Raw genomic sequence first — 17,280 nt, 5'->3', positions numbered from 1 at the left:
CAGGGGCAGCTCGGCCAATTAACCCTGGACGAGCGTGCCCTGGGGCAAGTGACTTCTCCTCCACACCTCAGTCAGCCCGTCCCGTCTGAAAAACAGGTCTAGTAACAACGGGCTGCCGCTGGGGCTCCCCTGGGGCTCCTCTGGGGCTCCCCGTGGCCCGGCGCCTGGCACACGGCAGGCATTCGGCGACGGCCGGCAGCGAACCCCACTGCCGCTCACAGCCCAAGGAAGCGAGAACACGAACACCCCCATTTTACAGACCAAGTGGGGACCCACGACCGCGATGCAACCCCTGTTCTGAACCGGCCCCTGAATCTGAGGCCACTCTGCGGGTTCTGTCCCCTCTGCAGAGAAGGCTGGCCGGGGGGACCCCAGCGTGCGAGCCCCACACTCCCCAGGGAGGCACGCTCTGCCCGGGGACCCACAGCAGCATTCTGAGGTCCAAGCCATCTGTCAGCCGGCAGGAACGCGGCCTCGGTGCTCCGGCCTGAGTAACCGCCTCCCCCAGACATGATTCATACCTGTCTGGGGTCACCCACATCCTCACTCCCCGCAGAGGAATGCAGGCCAGGTGAGGCGGGCAGGCGGGCTGGCATCGGTGGCCGGCGGGGCCGTGCCAGGCTGGGGCAGAGGTGTGGCCTGCGGAGTCTCCAAGGACTCGGCTGCGACCCCGAGCGCCCCCACCCCACCCCGGCTGGGGCTGGACGGACGTCCGGGTCTCATGGACCCATTTATGGGGCCCAGATTCAGGTTACAAAACCTCTTCCCCCTGGAGGCGGCTGGCACTCCACCAGTGAACAAGGATTCCTCTGGGTCCGGCTTGGCCCATTTCCAGTCCCCTTGCCCCAGTCCATACCGCAACTCTGAGATTCCTCCACACAGGGAACACTACTCGCAAATAAAAAGACATCACTACCGACCCGCGCTACGCAACGGACCCCAAAGTCGGGAGACGGAGTGAGCAAAGCGGAACAAAGACAGTGAACACATGTGCACGGGGGGGGGGGGGGGGACACTTCATTTATGCAAAACCCTCCACGAGGAAAGACTGACCCACAGCGACTGCCTGGGGGAGGGGGTGGGGCACAGGCCGGAAAGGGGCAAGGGGCACTTGTCCAGAGACGGAAGGAGCCGCGTCTCAATCTGGACAGGCGTCCCATGCACACATTTGCCACAACTCCTCACAGTGTATGCCGTGGCCGTGCACTTTGTGTCTGTAAATTATGCCTCAATACACATGTCACAGCGGGGAAAACAGGTTCCAGAGGAAGTTGAGCAACTTAAGGGAAGAGAAGGGACAGTGAGTGCACGAGGTCGGATGGGGTCTTCTTTCTTGCGTAGGTTTGATCACGCCCACTTTACAGAGAAGAACACGGACGAGGAGACTGTAGGGGAGAGAGCCGAGCACGGGCTCATCGGGCAGGTCAGGGACAAGAAACCTGTCCAGAAAGAACATTCTGCCTTCAAAACCGGGGGCCCGCCAGTGCCCTGTCTCTGCCTGTCTTCTCCACCGCTAGCTCTTGTGCCAAGAAACCTTTTCTTTTCTTTTTTTAAAATTTTTTTAATGTTTATTTATTTTTGAGAGAGGAGGGGGGAGGGGCAGAGTGAGAGAGAGGGAGACACAGAATCCGAAGGAGGCTCCAGGCTCCGAGCTGTCAGCACAGAGCCCGACGGGGAGGGCGGGGCTCAAACTCCTGAACCGCAAGATCATGACCCGAGCCGAGGTCGGACGCTCAACTGACCGAGACCCCCAAGCGCCCCCAGAAACCTTTTCAAAAAGGCGGGTGCCACCTCTGGTGGAGAAGACCTCCCACGGGTCCCTGAGAGCCCAGAAGGTGAAGGCTGCGGGCAGGTCCCACGGAGCCCAGGCTCAGGGCCGCATGGGGCCAGCCGTGGGGAGCAGAACAAGAGGCCAGGATGCCGAATGCCCACCCAACCCCAGGCGACGCCCCTGCCCCCGAGGCTGAGTGGAGGCCTCAGGGGTCCCTCAGCTGGTTCAAGCACCTGGTCCAGAACACAACCACCGGGTCTGCTCTGTGCCAGGCGTCAAGAACACCCTGCGTCCTGCTGCTGACCCCAGGCGGGACCCACGCGAGAGGCAGCGCCGTCCTGGCGCACGGAGTTCCCGTCGGTGGGGGGCGTCCTTGCGAGGACAACAGTAACAGAAGCTCGCCTCCAATTAGCAGAAGGGCTTTGGGCTGAAAACCGGCCCTGGTTTCCTCCTCCTCCTGGCTGGGCCTCAGCTTCCCTGCGGCCACACCCTGGAACCAACCAGAGGGTTCTGCATCCCGGCTGCCCGGCCTGGGGTGCACCTGAGGGTCAGGTTCGCGAGCCCCCAGGTGGCCGCAGGAGGGACGTTCCAACCGTGATGTTCTCTAGGCTCACTCCACGCCGTCTCAGGAGCCCCCGGCCCTGCCCAGCACCCACGGGTCACGGTGACCCTCTCTCCCTTCAGCTGCGGCTCAGCGCTGAACAAATTCCTGCTCTCTTGGGCCTGAGTCCCAGGGACGGCGGCCAGGTGACCCTCCCAGGAAGCGAGGTGGAGGAGAGGCCTGAACAAGGTGGCGGGAGAATCCCGAGGGCAAAGACAGAGAGGACACACCCTTGCGGTGGGTGACAGGTGGTTCTGACATTTAGGGGATGGTGGGCAAAGGGGATGATGATCGGAGCCCCGCTGCCCAAGTTCAAATCCCGTTCTGCTCCTAGCCATCTCCCACCTGTAGCACACGACCTAGCTCCGCCTCCTCAGGGGCAAACCAGGGCTGCCACAAGGACAGTAAGGCAGGGCACGAGGAGCAGCCACAACGTCACTGCAGACACTCAGAAAACGATCAGATGGACAAAGTTGCTGGCACCAGGTGCCCACTCCCTAAGCACTGCCCTTGCCTCCCAGCCTCTCCTCTTTCTGGTTCTTCTTCCCAAGCCCAAGCCCTCCTCGCCTGAGTCTATTCTGGGGAAAGGGTCCAGAGCTCATTCTCGCTAGAGTGTAAAGGAATGCTATGATGTCCAAGGGGAAAGAGGCTGTCGAGGCAAAGTGGAGGCGCTTCTGGGACATGCGGGCTCGTGACCCTGATTTTTTTTTTTTTTCAACATTTATTTATTTTTGGGACAGAGAGAGACAGAGCATGAATGGCGGGGGGGCAGAGAGAGAGGGAGACACAGAATCGGAAACAGGCTCCAGGCTCTGAGCCATCAGCCCAGAGCCCGACGCGGGGCTCGAACTCACGCGAGATCACTCGAGATCTCGCGAGATCGTGAACTCCCGGACCGCGAGATCGTGACCTGGCTGAAGTCGGACGCTTAACCGACTGCGCCACCCAGGCGCCCCTGTGACCCTGATTTTAAAGAGAGGCAAATGGAGTGCTGTCGGGGAGCTAAGGAGCAACAGGGATGGGGTCTCGCCAAGCACGAGCCTGGAGATGGGCCCAAGCCTGAGAACAGAAGGCAGGGGCTGCAGCAACCCAAGGGTGGCGGCAGGGGGGGGGGGGGGGGGGGGGGCACATTCCTAGAGCTCACAGCAGGGGCTGCCCAGGACTTGTCTTGCACTTCGGAGGGAGCCCTGTAGCCCTTGTCCCTTCCCCCGCCCCACCTCTCTGCACAGACAACTCCCAGCTTCCTTCCACAGAATCATCTACGTCATGGTCGAGCTCTCTCTGAGCCCCGACTGGAGTGGACAGGGGACCACCCTGGGGGAAAGTCAGAACCCAGCAGGAGCGGAGGCGGCTATGGGTTAGCAACGTCACAGGCAGGAAAGGGCAGTGCCGGACCGGCCACCATGCACTCATCCCTGTCCACACCCTGAAGTCACAAAGCCGCTCAGTGAACATGGGCTGGGTTCTCCCACAGCTCAAGGGTCACAGGAGCTGGGGATTCCCAAACTGGAGAGACAGGCCCTCCTCACTCGGTGATGCAGAGGGCAGGATCCAGCAGAGTGAGTTACGCAGACGGAGCGTCGCCAGAGAAGCGGGGAGGAATATTCCTCAACTACAGGATGATGCACCTGCAGGCCGGGCCTGGATTTACATGGACAACTGGAAGCTGGGCTCATAATTACACCTCTGGGCCACGCAGCAAGCAACTCTAATTAGCCTCTAGATGGGAGGGTAGTGACAATTTTATTTAGGGCCAAAAGTGAAGTAATAAAATGAAGCAAAACAGCAGCTTCACGCGCAAGTCCCCAAACTTTGCAGAGTCACGAAAGACTCCACAACTGCAAACATCTAACAATCGCCATTGTTCGAGAAAGGACGGGAGGGTGGGGACTGGCCTCTGACCCTTAAGCCTAGACATGTATAAACTGTTCCATGGGTGGACCCAGTCGATGGATTTTTTTTTTTTTTAATGGCAACATTCTCTGTATTGGTGCCTTTAAAAGGACGCTCTGCTCCAGGACACCGATGCGGGAGTCCCCGCGTGTCGGCCCGCTGGGGAACAGGGCTCCGTAAACACGGGCGAGATACACCTGAGATACAAACACACTTAGCTGTGCTCCAGCGTTAACGATCACCAGCAGCAAAGGGCCTGTTGGTGTTACTTAATCGGTTCCGTTCGCCGATGTAACTGACACCCTCTCCATCATCTCCATACACCCACCTCCTTCTCCCCTCCCATAAATAGATTAGGAAAAATCGTTTCCTGCGATGGCCGTGACCCCGACGGCCGCCAAGCTCAGCCTGGTATGAATCACTCCAGGCTCCCCGCGACGGCATTCTGAAATGACTGAATGATAACGGGGCGGCACAGACACCAATAAATGAATCACGCCTTCCGCAAGACCAAACCTCTGGCTTTTACAGACACCAATTAGAAAGTAGAGAGAAGAGAACAAAGAACTTACTCAGGGTGTTTGCGCAAAGTTGATCCATAGGTTTACAGAATTATTACCGACTAAATCGTCTTTAGGAAGGCAACGAGGCCGTGACCGGGTCCCGCAGGGCAGCCTATCGACCCGGGAATTTGTAAAACGGGGCGGGGGGCTCCCAGGGACCTCACTTTCCACCGGCTTCTGGCGGGTTAAGACCTTAACGAAATCCTCAACACGCGCAGCCGCGTAAGCGAGGTACAGGAAGTAAGCACGTACAGCCACAGTCTCAGTCAAGATCTTGCTTTCAACTTTTATTTTTTGTTCTTCACGCGTGACAGAGATTCTCTCTTCTGCGGCCAGGATCCTGCGACACGGCGTCGACAGGAACCAAACGCGCACACGATCTCTACACCGACGTCAACCGCAGACAGTTCAGCGCGAAGCTATTTTAGCTACTATCGAATGGAGGGTGTAATGAAGGAATAGCGTGCGCGGGGGTCCCGTGCAAGTCCTGGGCCCCCCTAAAAAAAGACGGGTTACCCCCCCCCCCCCCCCCCGACACCCACACCGACACACACAGGGCCCGGGTTCAACCTTGTCGGCCAGGCTTCCCGGACAGCTTCTGGAAAGTATTCAAGCATCCCCCATCAGGGCTGTCAGACCCTTGTGGGCAAAACGACCCGGGGGCAAGGGCAGTTTGCTTTCCCCCAAATGCACCTGAACCCTTCTCTCAGCTCCCTGCTTCTCTTGCTTCTGAAGGCGGAGCCGGGGAACCCTGACTTCACCTGCCTGGTGGAGCCGGGGGCAAAGCCAGGGGAAGGCTCGGGCTCAGTCCTCAGCAGACCCGCGGGAGGCAGGGCCACCACTGTGGCATCCGGTCAAGGGACCTCAAAAAAGTCTCCCAGCCAGAAAACATTCTGCATATTTTATATCATAAAATATGTCTCTTTTATATATGTAAAAATACGTGTTTTTATGTAGTAAAGCGCACATTTCTGTATTCTTTTTTTTTATTTTACGTTTCTTTACTTTGGAGAGGCAGAGAAAGACAGAGTGTGAGTGGGGGAGGGGCAGAGAGAGAGGGAGACACAGAATCGGAAGCAGGCTCCAGGCCCCGAGCTGTCAGCACAGAGCCCGACGCGGGGCTCGAACTCACGAACCGCGAGATCATGACCTGAGCCGAAGTCGGACGCTCCACCGACTGAGCCCCCCAGGCGCCCCCACACTCCTGTGTCCTTAACCACAGGCACTCAAACAAATCCACGGCTGGATATGTCACTTTTACCGCCTCCCCCAAGCCCAGGGATGGAAACATCATCTCCTGGAGACCTCAGGACCAACAGAGACTCTCCCACATGCGGATGTGACCCGCATGCCAGGGATCGATGACTCCCCACTGGTGACAGTAAAGGCTGGGAGCTGCTCCAGACAGACCCCATCATATGTCAGCAGTTCAGAAGACATCACCGCACGCGCCCAGCAGTCACAGGGGCACGTGAGGAACCCCATAAATCCGTTCATTCGCCATCTGTTTCACCGCGTATCGAGCATCTACTCCGGGCCAAGAGCCTGCAAAAGCTGTATCGGTCCTCACCGGGCTCGGCAAGGCTGCCCCGCCCCCAGCACCACCGAAGTGCACACGAGGGACAGAAGACTTGGGACAACTTCTCCCAACTTACAAGGCCCGCACGACCGACCGAGGTTATTGCCGCGTCCGTCCAGCCTGGGGGAGCCCGACGCCGTGTGCCACGGAGCTCTGGCAAGCGTGGCTAGTGGACAGCGGAACTTTGAGAGCCGGCTCCTAGAGGCCAGAAGCAAACGTTATCCGGCATCCAGATCCCAAGTAATTAAAACTCTTTTCTGCAAGTAGAGCTATTTCCCAAACCCCCCGACACAACGCTCGCGGACTTTAGTTACGATCCATCGGAAGGCGAAGAAAGAAACTCAGACTCGACGTTTCCCGAGGCTTCTCCCAAGATACTGCTGCAGGCACCGACTCTCAGCCAAGTGACCCAACGGAAAACAAACACGTGTTAGAATTTGCTGGAACACCGGGAAGATCCCACGACCCCCGATACCTCCACAGGTGGCACAGGAAGCAGCCAACTCTTTTCGTCAAGCTGGCACCTGGCACCAGAGCAAACGCAAGCCTCGCTGGGGGGGGTGACGACAGGTGGGAGAGCGGCCCCCAAACGCTCCAGGCCTGAAGCAGGGGACTTCTCCGGGGGCAGGGGGCGGGCGTCCCCGCCCTATTTCACAAATCCCCAGGGATTTTTGTCCTTCCGATACTCTAAGCCCGGGGGCGACCTCCCGGGACCTCCCGGGACAACTGGGGCAGAAGCAGGGGAAGCAGGTGTGCAACGGATCGCTGCACCTGCCCCTCGGTGCGACTTTGACCTTGACAGAGCGGTGGGAGCCAGGAGGCCAAGGCACAGTTCCTGCCCCAAACAGCGCATTCCAAATAATATTCCAAATAACACCGAGCCGGCGCCTTTCATACTCAGCAACCGTCTTACCAACCTATGAAGTAGGTGCTACTGTTCCCTGCATCTTGCGGAGATGCCCGTCGAGGCTCAAGACCGACGGTGCGTTCGCCCCGATGGTTTTCAGAATCTTTATCTTGACTGCCTCCTGTCCAGTTGGGACTCAGCTTCCTGTCCGCCCACCCGCCCTGCCCATGCTCACTCCCCTCCCTCATACACATACGGGGTTTCTACAGGCTCGGGAGATACACTGGGCAAAACGGGCAGGGTCCCCAACCCTTCAGTGGCGACCAGAAACAACGCAGGGGACGACCGATTACACACCACCCAACCCAACACGACGGGTGTGACAGGGGAGGCCCCCCAGGGTGCTCGGAGCCCAAACAGGGCGTCTGGGATCCTGGGGGAGCCTTCCTGAGAGGGGCTTCGAGAGTGCCCCCCCTGCCCCCCGTTTTCGTTTCTGGAAATAAACTCCCTTTCTGTCTGCTCCCTAGACGGGCAGCTCCCGGGGGGCAGGGTTTTGTCTGTGCTGTCCTGACATCTGCAGCGCCTGGGACGGCACGGTGTGACCGAGGCCCCCAAAGGGGGCTGCGTGTGCCCCACACGCCCCCGTCAGGCCTGCATTTTCATAACCTAGCCAGCAGGCTGGAATTCGGGGGAGGGTTAACAGAGAGGGTCCCTCCAGGAACAGCCCTGGGCCCCTCAGCGATCTCCTGTCTCCTGCCTCAACATCGGACGGGCTGTACTGGGGACGCAAACAGAGACGCCAGCCCCTCGGGCAGCCTGATAAGGGACACACCTGGCCGACGGACGACAGCCCATGTGCCTCCAGAGTGGGAGAACAGACCCGACGGGGCACCCGAGATTTGGTAGCGTTCCTGCCTCGTGAACGGTCCCACGTGAGCTTGCGGTCCTGCGAAAACATCTAAGCCGCCGCTGCCGTGTCGACCCTTGCAAAGGCGACGCTGGGGCTCAGGGAGTCGGCGTGGTGTCGAGGGGGGCGGGGGGAAAACCAGGATCAAGGCGCTCAGGTCTGAATCACCAGAGCATCAGTTCCTGGCTCTGGGACCTGTGGCAAGTGCCTTACCCTCTCTGAACCCATTTTCGAAGCTGCGAAAGTGGGGACAGCAATGGCTCGCTCACGGAGCTGTTTCTAAGACGGAGAAACATGCGTCACTAGCACCCGGCACATGAGAAGTGCCCCACATACAACTAAGAGACGGAGTGCAAGCAAAAAGCCAGTAGTCACCCTGGAGACAGAAGGTACGGCCGTTCTGTGGCTCTCTCGCAAAGCCTGGGGACGCCCCACCCCTTCCCGGGCCCGTCCGGGGGGCACTGAAGGCCCCGCTCTCGATAGCAAGTCCTTCTGGGACTCTTCTCCGCTTGGTGACAGACATTTCCACCGGCACCTGACAAGGCCCTGACGAGACCCAGAGACGTCTGCGGTGTCACCCGAAGGGAAAGGGAGACTGGCTGTCACGACTTCACGGAGGGGCGCCGCTCACCTGGGAGGGGGCAGGGCAGCGGTGAAGACACAGGTCACGTGTACTTGCAGGGAGAAGTCAAGCAGAAGACGTGTCCCCACCCCACCCCACCTGCCGCGCGGGGGGGGGGGGGAGATCAGGCTCCTATTTTGATGGCTCACGGCCTGTCTACCCTCGCTTGTTAAAAACTGCAGTTAATTTTCAAAAAGGAAAAGAGGAACCCCAAGCCATCCCTAGTTTCCGGGGTCGTCTTCTGCATTGGACCTGGTGGGGCATCTGGATGTCACGGTGCTGTTGACCTCACGGCCCCATGCAGCCCCTCCCCCTTCCGAAGCTGCCACGGGGGTCCCTAGGAGACGGTGGGGGGCTTCCTCCTGGGGGCGCAGGTCTGCTGGGGGTCTCCCAGCCAGCTCTGCGGTGGGCCTGGCAGGGACAAGCAAAGTGACACATTCAAGCACCTCCACCTTCAGGGTCACGGCCCCCCCCCACACGCCCGTTGACTCCAACATCCCAGCGAGTGCCAGCACCCCAGCCCCCAGGAGGGAGAAGGCCTCCTCATCAGCCAGTGACCGCCAGGGGACAGGGCAGAGTGGGTAGCTGAAGACTGACCCCCCTCAGTTACCGCCAACCCGCATGAACAGCGAGCGGTGCAGACACCGGACCCCACTCCCCGACGGTAACCTCGCAGGCGTCACAACGCCCCAGCACGCAGGACCCGTTGTTCTTCCTGCGTTCCAGATGAGCCAAAGCACGGCCAGTCGGTTCTGGAGCAGCGCTGAGTGAGGCCCGTGCCTCTGGCCCCCGTCGCACCCTCAGCCCCACTGCGCCCCGGGGGGAGATCGGGCCTGTGAGCAGGTTCGGTGGGGCCCTCGAGGTGAGAGAAAAAAAGAACTGTCAGGCGTTTTCCATCAAATTCCAGCCGTCCGTTTCCCCGTTTAAACGGAAAGGCCGGGCTGCCCCCTGGGCGGGACTCACACCCCCAGGGCTCTGCAGCCCCCTCCCCGCCAGAGAAACCTGGGTTTCCCAGCCCGCCAGGCGCTTCACCAGCCTCGGGAAGCCCCGGGCACAGCATGGGGCCATCCTCACTGCTGCCAGGCACCGAGAGGAGCGGGCATGCCGGCCCACGGGGCCCCCACACGTGCCCCTAAGCGTGCCCTGGCACGCGCACGCACACACACGTGCATGCACGTGTGCACACGACACCTTTCAGAAAGCACAAAACAGGCCCTCGGCTTTGATGGCCTCCTCGGCGCGTCCACGGCCGGCAGGAGGAGAGCCTCCCAAGTTCCCCGTGAAAGCCTTCCTTGTCTCCGCGCAGGACCCCAGACCCCGAGTTGCCCGCGAGCTCCGTCTCTGGATGACAAAGTCCGATGAGGAGAAAGGCCACGCGGACCCTCTGCTGCGGACCCCACCGCGAGGCGCCTCCTCTAGGAGACTTTCTTCCATTTTAACAACTCACCAAACCGGAACCAGACGCGGCCTGGCCCTGGGCCGGGACACGGAGACAGCAGGTGTCCAGGCTGAGCACCCCCTGATGTCCTAAAAAAGCTGCCGCCGCCCCATCCTCCCCAACAGCCTCCTCTCCTGGGCAGCTGCACACACCCATCCACTCCCCTTCTCTCTCCAAGGCAGAGAGCATAAATTTGCACAGCTCAGAGGGCACGCTACGCACGCGAGCACACTTGGCCTTGTTTTCCTTACATGCCCAGAAGGGGAAACCATTCCCAACCCAGAGAGGCCGGCGAGGAAGGCGGAGAGTGGTCGCGGCTGGGCCTGTGTGTGCACGCGTGCGTGCATGTGTGTGTGCACGCCCAAGGCCGTGGGTGCACCGGATATGCACGGACACGTGCGTGCGGGTCTGCGTGCATGCATCCCGGAGCAATGACTTACTCTGTGCCTTCACGGACACGAAGCCCGCCCCTGACCTGGGGTCACACTGGCTGGCATGGCTGGCTTGCCCCAGAGCTCCGGGGAGCCGCGGCCAACCGTCTGCCCTGACATCCGGTCTCAACTCAACCCCTGTGCACCTCAGCCTAAACCCGGGACGGTCAGAAAACACGTGGGGTAAAAGTCCCTGCTGAGGCAGCCCGCGGGGTAGCCGGCACGAAGTCGGCCACAGGCAGAACCGAGTCCGGAAATCCAAGCTCGCACGATGCCAGAGTCTCTCCTCCTAAAGAACGCAAATCCGAGACGAAAACCGGGATCTCCAGCAGAGCCCCCATCCCAAGTGCGCGGCACATAACAGGCGCTCAGTAAAGGCCAAGGGAATCACTGGCGGGTGCCAACTCTGAGCAAGACCATCGGCCTCCCCAGGGGCCGCTCGCCGAACGAGACCGAGGTTCAGTTTCTGGCAACTCACGTCTACCCTCCCCCCCGCCCCAAGCCCCTCGGACAAAACTAATACTTGATTAAAATGGCAGGCGCTCAGCTAGGGCAATGTGCCCCCCTGCCCCGCCACCCCAGGGGACATCTGGTGAAGCCTGGAGACTTGCTGGGGTGTTACAACTTGACGCGGGGGTGGGGGGTAGAATCCCACTCCAATGGGCATCTAGTGGGCAGAGGCCAAGGGTGCTGCTCGATACCCAGCACATAACGCACCCTCCCCCTCCCCCACCCCAAGGCTGTCCTAGTGCCCGGAGTGAGATACCCTGGATCTGAGACATCACTACACCAGGTGGCCGGTGGCTTTCTCCTGGCCGGCGACTCCCTCCAAGTCTCCAGTCTGGGGGATATCTGTTTGGAACTGGCTGGAGAAGAGGAACCAGAGGCTCAGTGACGTTGGTGGTGTTAGGGAACAAAGCTGCCACCATAGTGACTGGCAGGGGTCCAGGGTGGGTCTGGGGCAGGGCCCTCCAGACATGCTGTCCGGGCACCAAGAGCTGCATGGCACAAGTCAGTCTGTCCAGGCATCTGTCTGCCCCCCAAAAGCCACAGCAGAAGCTGGAAGAGAAAGGCAGGGGCTAATTTCTACGAGACACAGACCTGTAAAGAGGCCAACAAGAATGTCAAGAAACACACGTGCAGCGAGGAATCCTTTCCTGAAAAGTCGCCCAGCCAACTCCCTACTGTCGGCTCTGGGGGCTGTCACCTGAGCTGGCTGTTTTTAACCCCAAGACCCCTGGCTTTTTTTTTTTTTTTAAAGAATAGCGTATTCTTCTGTGGGGTGTCTTGGGAAGAGTGCATTCCCATCAGAAAGCATCCCTCACCTCCTGACTCTCAGGGTGGATGGGGGACCCCGGAGTATGGTGGCAGTATCTTATGAAAGTCGAGACCATCCCAGAGACCTGGCTTCCCCAGACACAGCCCGGTTCCCACCCTCCCAGGTGCAACGGGGATGCTGCTGATTTCTTCCAACCCCAAGTCCAAGGTAGACCCACCGTGGGGCCCAAGTTCCAAGTTCCGAAGACGGTGTGTGTGCTTCCGGGGTCTGGGTCTGGCGTGGCTTGGGGACCCGGGGCAAAGCTTTTTCACTGCCACCTTCCCTCATCTATAAAGCCTGAGCTGGCCAACGCTCCACCCAGCTCTGAAATCTAGGGCAACAGACCCCCACAGCAGCGACCCAGCACTATCAGAGGGGCGGGGAGCCAGTGCTGACCCTGAAGCCTCCAGCCAGGCTTTGGAAGGCAGAGGCCCCATCTTAAAACATGGTGGAATGTCAAATTTCAACCATCAGGATCTCATTTTTCGGATGAGGAAACTCGAGTGGCTTGAGGAAGCTACCAAGAACAATTTCCTCTCCTCTACAAGGAAGTCACCGGACGCCCCTGTGCAGCCCAGCTCCAAATGCATCTTTAAGGTCCTATTTGCAAACCGTCTTGAACTCCTGTCCTGTGAAATGTGGCCTTCCTTCCACCTTTCAATTTTTCCTCCCCATCTTCTTGTATGAAGAACCTCCAGGCCTTGAAAGCTTCCTCCCGAGACCCTTTGTGGGGCGGGGGGGGGGGGGGAGATCTGATTAGCACTTCCAACAAACTGTTATACTATACGTGCATTTTAAAGATCACTTCCTTTCCTGCCCTGGGCTTTCTTCCAGTAAGTAGGGGGCCGTGTGTAAAAGACACACTGAACACGGTGACTCATGTCCCATCCTGGGGCCAGCTGGAGCAGGCCAGGGTTCCAGGGGCTCCCCTCGAGGGTCCCGTTCAGAAGCCCCACCGTGGGAAGCGCACAGGTCGAAGGCGATGGGACTGAACACCACCTCGGTGTCAGCCAAAATATCATCAGGGCTGAACAGCCCAAGAAGGGGCAGGAGTAAGAAGGCATGTTTTCAAAAGTCCTCCACACAAAGGACAAGAGCAAAACGCCTGTGCCCAGTCCTCATAATGATAAGTTAGACACAACAGCGCGGACCCCCCCGTGGGGAGTCCACTAAGGCGGCTCTCCAGAAGAGAGGGAGCAATGAGGCACTGAGGGTACTTAAGCAGCAATCCATTCAGCACTGGCGAGGCTCTCTCCAAACATGTGCGAACATATTTTAATAATATCCCCGTGCATTTCATTAGCCTCCTGAGTTCACAAAGGGCCTTTGGGAAACAATCTGGTTTAATGCAACTCAGTTCCGCAAACGCTGGCTCTGGCAGGTTCTCCAGGCACCTCGCTGGCCTGGTGCGTTGGGGCACCTGGGGGGGGGGGGGGGGGGGTTGGGGCACCTTGCGGGGGCGTGGGGGGGGACAAGGCTTTCAATTCCTGGACTGGAGGGAGGGTGGGGGAGTCACGGGTGGAAGGACCCACCACCACAACTGGCCAGCTTGCCCCAGCAGGGCCGGTCACGGGCTATTTTTACCTCTTGTGCCTCACTGTACAGGCTCAGGGGCCACAACTGTGGCAGCCGCCTGCGGAAACTGGCTTATGAGTCACCCGGTGACTGCCCTGCTCAGTGGTGTCTGCCTCTCCAGGTCCCAGCTGGAAGGAGGCTGGCCCTTGCTGAGAAGCGCAGTGTGCTCCCTTTGCCTGGGGTGCTGAGAGGCGAGGGCGGAGACACGGGAAGCCCGGAGGGGCAAGAGGTCCCCCCCAGAGGATGGGCTGGGGGACAGGGTACCGGTTAGAAGGCAGACCCCAGGGAGTGGCAGTCCATTCCCCACCCAGCCCGACCCCCACCTGAGTGGGCTACGCACGGGCAATCTGAGGCTTATTTGTCTGAACTTCTGGACGTGTGGGGCGAGCTGGTACCAATCTTCAAACACCCCCTCCCCACCCTCGCCTCCGTCCTCCGTCCTCCTTCCAGGGCAAGGCAGTCCCAAACACAGACAGCCCCAAACTTTGACTCATTTGTAACCACGGTCCCAGCCAGGCTGAGCCAAGCTGTCCAGACAGAGGCTATTTATAGGTGCGTCGGGGACACAGACACTCACACAATGAGACACACACTCCAGATCCACCTTCGGCCAGACCCACCAGCGCCGAGCCCTGGCTGGATTCAGACACCTGGGCACAAATGGTCCCCCGAGCCCCCGGACAGATGCACGCACTCAAAAGACGCACCCAGAGCCGGACGCAGGCGGAGACACAGGAAGACTTCATATTCCCGGGACAGACCGCAACGCAGACACACAGACACGGAGACGCGCCAGACACAGACACACAGACACGCACACTCCACAGACGCAAGGAGACCCGCTCACACAGACCGAGACGTGAGCGCCGCGCACACTCCAGACACACACCCGGGGCCCCAGACACCCCGCAGGCCAGACAGTGTCTCACACGCCCGCCAACCCCCCCCCCTTCCCCCGGCCAAAGTTGATAAAGAGCCGGCCTCATTGCTCCATCGAGACTGCCCCTGAGGGAAATAAAATGGAAACTTCGCGGATCCGACCGCCCCAGCCCTCCCGCGCCGGGCGCCCCGCCGCCCTCCGCGCCGCTCGACCCCGGGTCCGAGTCCCAGCGGGCGGGGCGCGGGCAGCGGGGGCCGTGCCAGGCTCGCCGCGCCGCGGGACAAAGCCGGGCCGGCCGCCAGCTGCCGCGAGCCAGGAGGGCGCGCCCGGGGCGCAGGGCGCACGGCCCGAGGGGGCGCGCACCGCCCAGGCCCCCGCCCGCAGCTGCGCGGGGACTCGGGGTCCGCGCCCGACGGGGCCCCAAGGGAGGGGGGCGCGGGGTCACTCACTGATCTCCATGCTCTGGAACAAAGAGCGTTTGCAGTTGCACGTGCAGGAGACATTGGGCTGCCCGGCGGCGAGGGCGGCGGTGCTGTTGACCCCCATCAAGCGGTGCATGGACGGCGCGGCGGCGCGGCGCGGGGCGCAGGGGGCACGGGGGCGGCCGGGGGGGGTTCCGGCCGGCGCCCGGCGCTCGGGCCCCGCATGCAGGAGGCGCGCGGCGGGGAAGGCGCACCCCGGCTCGCCGGGCTGGGGGCGCCGCCAAGTTCCCGGGGCGCCGCGGGACTCAGTGCGCGGGGCCGCGCTCCTCTGTGCCCCCCGGCCGCCCCTCGGCAGCCCTGGGGGCGTCGGCAGTGCCCGCGGGTGGCGTCCGGGAAATGGGCCGGCAGCCGGGGCGCGCGCTGCCGCCTGGGCTGAGCCTCCGCTGCTGGCTTCCCGCAGCCGAGCGCCTCCGCCGCCGCCGCCGCCGCCTCCTCCTCATTCAAGTCCAAGGAGATCGGGTTTCGCTCCGAGACCGCGGTCGGAGGCAGGCAGACGGTCTGACGTCAGCGCTAGACGGGGCTGCCGGTTCCCACCGCGCGGGGGCCGGGGAGGGGGCGCGCGCTGCGCCAATCCCCGCCGAGGTTCCCCCGCACCCCCCTCCCCGGGCCGCGGGGCGGGGTGACAGGGAAGGGGGCGGGCTCTTAAAGGGCCAGAGCCAGGCGGCCCGCGTAGACCCGGGACCGGCGAGGCGGAGGAGGGGCGTAGCGTCCCCGCCCCTACTGGGGTCAGTTTGGAACACCCGCCCGGCACACACTCCGTCCCGGGCTCACCCCACCCCCTCCCCCCTGCCCCGCCCGTTGCGGCTGCGTTCTGGGCCCCCGAGGTTCTTGACCCGGGTTTGGGGGGAAGCCTGCCCCCCACCCCCCGCCGCCACAAAGAGGTCCCTGAGACTCCGGGTAGGAGAATTGGAGAAGATGGGGGGAGTCCTCCCGATGGCTCCCTACCTGATTCGCAGGAAACTCCCCGCCTCCAGGTCTGCGGCCTCACGGGGCCTCTAGCCCCCTGCGCCCCCTGCGCACTTTAACCCGACCCCAAGGAGGTCGACTGGGTAAGACTGGAATTCGCTTAGACACGCCCCGGACAGCCCGGAGAAACGCCCGGGAGCCCTTGTCATGTAAATACGTGTCGGGGACTTGTGTAATGTCCCAGCCCGCAGGGCCGGGGGCGAATCCACTCCCATTGTCTGCTGCCCGAGGGGCCGCTGGCTGGGGGGGGGGGGGGGGGGGGGGGGGGCTCCTCCGGAGTTCAAAGGTGGGCGAGGAAGTGCGGGGGTGTACTTTTATTTCATTAAGTTTTAATTACCCGAGTGCTACAAGAACACATTCTCCTGGTGAAAAAGATATTAAAATATTACGTCAGAGGCCCTCTCCCTGGCACATCTCCAAACTCTCCACAATTTGGTGTGCCCTCTCCTAGACCTCTGCCTAAGTCTCTGGTTTACATGCACTTGTGAAGCGCCTACCTTGTGCCAGAAACTTACCAAATATTAACTCAACCTGATACCTATTCCCCCCGGCAGAAAGGTTTATCCCCATTTTCCAGACGTGGGAACTGGCCTGGCCTGGGGAGTTGGTTGCTTAGGGCTATACGAAAGAGGACACATGTCTCTCACACGAGCCAGGTCCCTGGGGTAGCTGCACCCCCGCCCTCCCCCCTCCCCCATATTTTTCTCCTTCTTTACATTTCCACGTATCCCTTCAATTCCTGGAGTTTAGTCATGAGCAGAGGCTCCTTTTGTATTGGGTGAGGGTAGGAGGAGTGTCTAAAAATTATTATTTCCTTTTAATAGACGGTAACCCGCCCAGAGACTTGCAGAACTTTGAGAAAGCCAGCCCCGGGGAGTGGGTGACATCTCTCCGGGCAGCTGGTCACAGTGATGTCTCTTGTTCTCTTAAGAGGGCAGGCAGAAAACTTTCTGGAAGACCCCAGCTCAGGGGTGATTGGGGGTTTCGGGGTTTATGGAGGGGTCCAAGGGTGTCCAGCACAGAGGGAGTTTCAAAGGCACCGACCATCATTTGGGAAGAGAAGCTGACTCTCGGAGCTGTGCCCAACCCTGGGGACCGGGAGGTGGGCCGTGCTCAGGGCCTGTATGGCGGGCGTCCCGGCAATGGGCTGGACAGTCTCAGCCCCAACCTTGAGGAAGGATGGACTTCGCCAGCAGATCTGGGGTCGGGGGACGTCTTCCTCCAATTCGTCTTCTTTGTTTTCATTGGACTTTTTTTTTTTAACCATTAGCACAGAGCCTGATGTGGGGCTTGAACCCACGAACCGTGAGATCACGACCTGAGCCGAAGTCGGGTGCTCAACCAACTGAGGGGCACCCAGGTGCCCCATTGTTATAATTTGGCTTCTGCAGCTTGGAGGAAAAGCTG

The 17,280-nt window shown here is 60.7% G+C and overlaps 1 protein-coding gene across 5 annotated transcripts in view; it reads right to left on the bottom strand.

The window, feature by feature from the left end:
• The window catches only part of PMEPA1 (prostate transmembrane protein, androgen induced 1), a 57,108-nt gene extending 41,237 nt beyond the window's left edge, over positions 1 to 15,871 (bottom strand). Inside the window, exons 1-2 of one of the 5 annotated variants that reach the window (XM_047852610.1) lie at positions 15,214 to 15,434; positions 14,875 to 15,028 (exon numbers count right to left, since the gene is read on the bottom strand). In XM_047852610.1, coding sequence (XP_047708566.1) covers positions 14,875 to 14,983 — 109 coding nt within the window. In that variant the 5' untranslated portion in view covers positions 14,984 to 15,028; positions 15,214 to 15,434. Of the gene's footprint in view, positions 1 to 521; positions 925 to 14,874; positions 15,046 to 15,213; positions 15,435 to 15,852 lie in introns of those variants that run through there. The other 4 variants (XM_047852608.1, XM_047852613.1, XM_047852609.1 and 1 more) reach the window with 4 other exon arrangements.
• Positions 15,872 to 17,280: the final 1,409 nt, after the last annotated feature.

This window comes from Prionailurus viverrinus, chromosome A3 (assembly GCF_022837055.1).
Source record: "Prionailurus viverrinus isolate Anna chromosome A3, UM_Priviv_1.0, whole genome shotgun sequence".
Taxonomy (NCBI): domain Eukaryota; kingdom Metazoa; phylum Chordata; class Mammalia; order Carnivora; family Felidae; genus Prionailurus; species Prionailurus viverrinus.
This window is presented reverse-complemented; position numbering and strand designations above follow the sequence as displayed.